Source organism: Alosa alosa, chromosome 13, assembly GCF_017589495.1.
Source record: "Alosa alosa isolate M-15738 ecotype Scorff River chromosome 13, AALO_Geno_1.1, whole genome shotgun sequence".
NCBI lineage: Eukaryota > Metazoa > Chordata > Actinopteri > Clupeiformes > Clupeidae > Alosa > Alosa alosa.
This window is the reverse complement of record NC_063201.1, coordinates 5,695,754-5,698,374: the sequence shown is the minus strand read 5'-3', so window position 1 is coordinate 5,698,374 and position 2,621 is coordinate 5,695,754. Positions and strand designations below refer to the sequence as shown.

At 42.6% G+C, this 2,621-nt stretch overlaps 1 protein-coding gene across 1 annotated transcript; it reads left to right on the top strand.

Annotated features, from left to right (window-relative positions):
* Window positions 1-865: 865 nt before the first annotated feature.
* Window positions 866-2,338, top strand: LOC125306355 (apolipoprotein A-I-like). The gene is made up of 4 exons (XM_048261673.1): window positions 866-919; window positions 1,014-1,067; window positions 1,189-1,339; window positions 1,542-2,338. The coding sequence occupies exons 2-4, from the start codon at window positions 1,028-1,030 to the stop codon at window positions 2,107-2,109; spliced, it is 759 nt and encodes a 252-aa protein (XP_048117630.1). The 5' UTR covers window positions 866-919; window positions 1,014-1,027; the 3' UTR covers window positions 2,110-2,338.
* The last annotated feature ends 283 nt before the right edge of the window (window positions 2,339-2,621 follow it).

The following is a 2,621-nucleotide window of genomic DNA, read 5'->3' as shown; positions in this document are numbered from 1 at the left end:
CCATCTGGTGGTAGCTGCCACATTGTTGAGATAAACAACATCAGTTAGATGCTGTCTTTTTAAAGATTTCACAATCAAACAACTTCACACGCAACACTGTGTGCTCACACGTGCAAAGTCGGTTGAGTGAAAAGATCAAGAGATTAGTGAAGAGCACACAGACAAACGCACGCAGGCAAATAGAGATATCTCACTTTATACCTACACGTCACTGTTGATGAGGCAGATAGCGCGTTTTGTTTTTGCCAAAACCAATCATCCCTCCCTCTAACAAACAGTGTATATGAGTATATGATTCATTATTTTAATGGCATGGTGGAGCAGTGGCAGTGACGCTGCCTGAGAATTGATCGACCTGAATTCGTGAAATTCCGAAATCTAATGACCTGAATTCCTGAATTTCCTAATCTAATGTTGTGAATTCTCATCATCTGCTAAATTACACTCTACTTTGCATTTACACACACACAGACATGGCAGATATTTAAATCCAAAATGAAAAATACGTTTGTTATGATATGCGATCAAGATTAAATAATTGCCTGTTGTGTCTGCTCTCTAGCAAATAAGAGCACTTTATAAAGATAAAACAGAGATAAAAAAAAACATGGATTACTGAACACTTGTCCTTAAGGACCATTAAGACGTTAATCATTATTTACTGTAGATAAGTCAGTGGAGTCATCACCTTGGATGGCTAATATCAGTTGGTTAATCAGATGGTTAATATCAGTAGTCCAAGCAGGAAGTGTAGATGTGGAGTATTGATGGCTTACAGCAAGGCACAGTCTCTTGGACTTTGAGTGTTAGGACTGGAGTAGAACCTGCCACTCATATATAAATACAGGCTAGAAGTAACCACTCATTTGAAATCTACACTCGGGGTGAGGGATTCATCTACAAATACAAAACCACACAGGTAAGAGTGGGTGAGAATACCTATGAGGCAATATGATACCTTCGTAGTGATGGATGTATATAAAAACACATGCCTGTTTGATTTTTCTGTATAGACAGGACAAGAATCATGAAGGTGATTGCAGTGCTCGTTTTGGCTGTATTTACAGGTTAGCATTTCCCCTTTATGTTTATCTTAATGATCTTACCTGTACTGTGGTCTTGAAATTATTATGAAACGTGTCTCTGTTTTGGAAAATTATTTTAATCTATTGACACTTTTGTCCAAAGTTTGCAATGCCAACCTCTTCTATGCTGATGAGCCCAAACCACAGCTGGAGCAGCTGAAAGATACATTCTGGGACTATGTGGCCAAGGCAACACGCACTGCAGAGGACACAGTTCAGATGATCAGGAAGTCTCAGCTGGGCCAGGATGTTAGGTAAGTCATGTAAATAAAGGTCATTAAAGAGCAACATGCCTGCAATGGCAAATAAGACCTTTTTTCTTACTTGAGCTTATTGTGTATCATTAGTGCATGACTCACAGAGAGTGCCGATATTTTTAAAGTGATTTTGATAGAATTTCTCTTTCCCGTTTAAATGCAAAAAGTATTTATTTAAATGCTTGTCTCTCCCTGACAGCGCTAGGTTGACAGAGAGTGCCGATGTGGCCAGCCAGTATGCCGTCACCCTCCAGAATCAGATGACCCCTCTGGCTCAGGAGCTCATGACCAAGATCACCCAGGAGGCTGAGGTTCTGAGAGAGCGTCTGGAGCAGGACCTGACCACCGTCAAGGGGAAACTGGAGCCTTACACGGAGGACATGAGGGCCCAGGTTCTGCAGAGGGTTGAGGAGCTCAAGGCTGCCGTGGCTCCCTATGCCCAGTCCGAGTCCCTGAAGACCACCCTGCTCCAGAAGAGTGAGGAGCTGAAGGGGAGTCTGGAGCAGAGTGTGAAGGAGCTGCAGTCCCAGCTGGGCCCCTACACCGAGGAGCTCAGGCAGAAGGTGGACCAGCACCTGCAGGACTTCCAGACCAACGTGGCCCCCTTGGCTGCCGACCTCCAGACCCAGCTGGCCCAGAGAGCCCAGATGGTTCAGCAGAACCTGGCACCCTACGCGGAAGACCTGAAAGGCAAGCTGGACCCCTACGCCCAGAACCTCAGGGCTCAGCTCACCTCCCTCTATGAGTCCTTCACCAAAGCTAACTAAAGTGCATAAACTGGACACTGACTTATGTGCGTAATTATTTTTGTGTACATGAATACACTCCCATGATTCCACAGAATATGCTATTCCCTTCTCCTCCTGTTGTTTGGCTGTTGAGTAAAAAACGGAAAACTTTTAGTTGTCATAATGATGTATAACATTGATAGTTGTCTGTTTTACAGTTTAAAATGATGTGATTTCAATTTGTGCTATTTATTCTTAAATAAAAATATTTACATGGTCCTTATGTGTCCACTGTCCAGATACCAAAAGTCATAACCACAGACTTTTAATATAGCTACCGGTAATTACAATAAGTTGTGTAACATGTAACATTATTGTACCTTATTACATAATTATAGAAAGATTCTGGTTGAAATAGGGAAATGGATGTAAATAGACAAAAGACAATATGGTGGCATGAAGAAGGTCAATGAAGGTCAAGGTGTCTTTGTCTTTGCTGAAACAAGCAGGGCTGTAGTACTCGAGTTTGGTCTCGAGTCCGGACTCGAGAC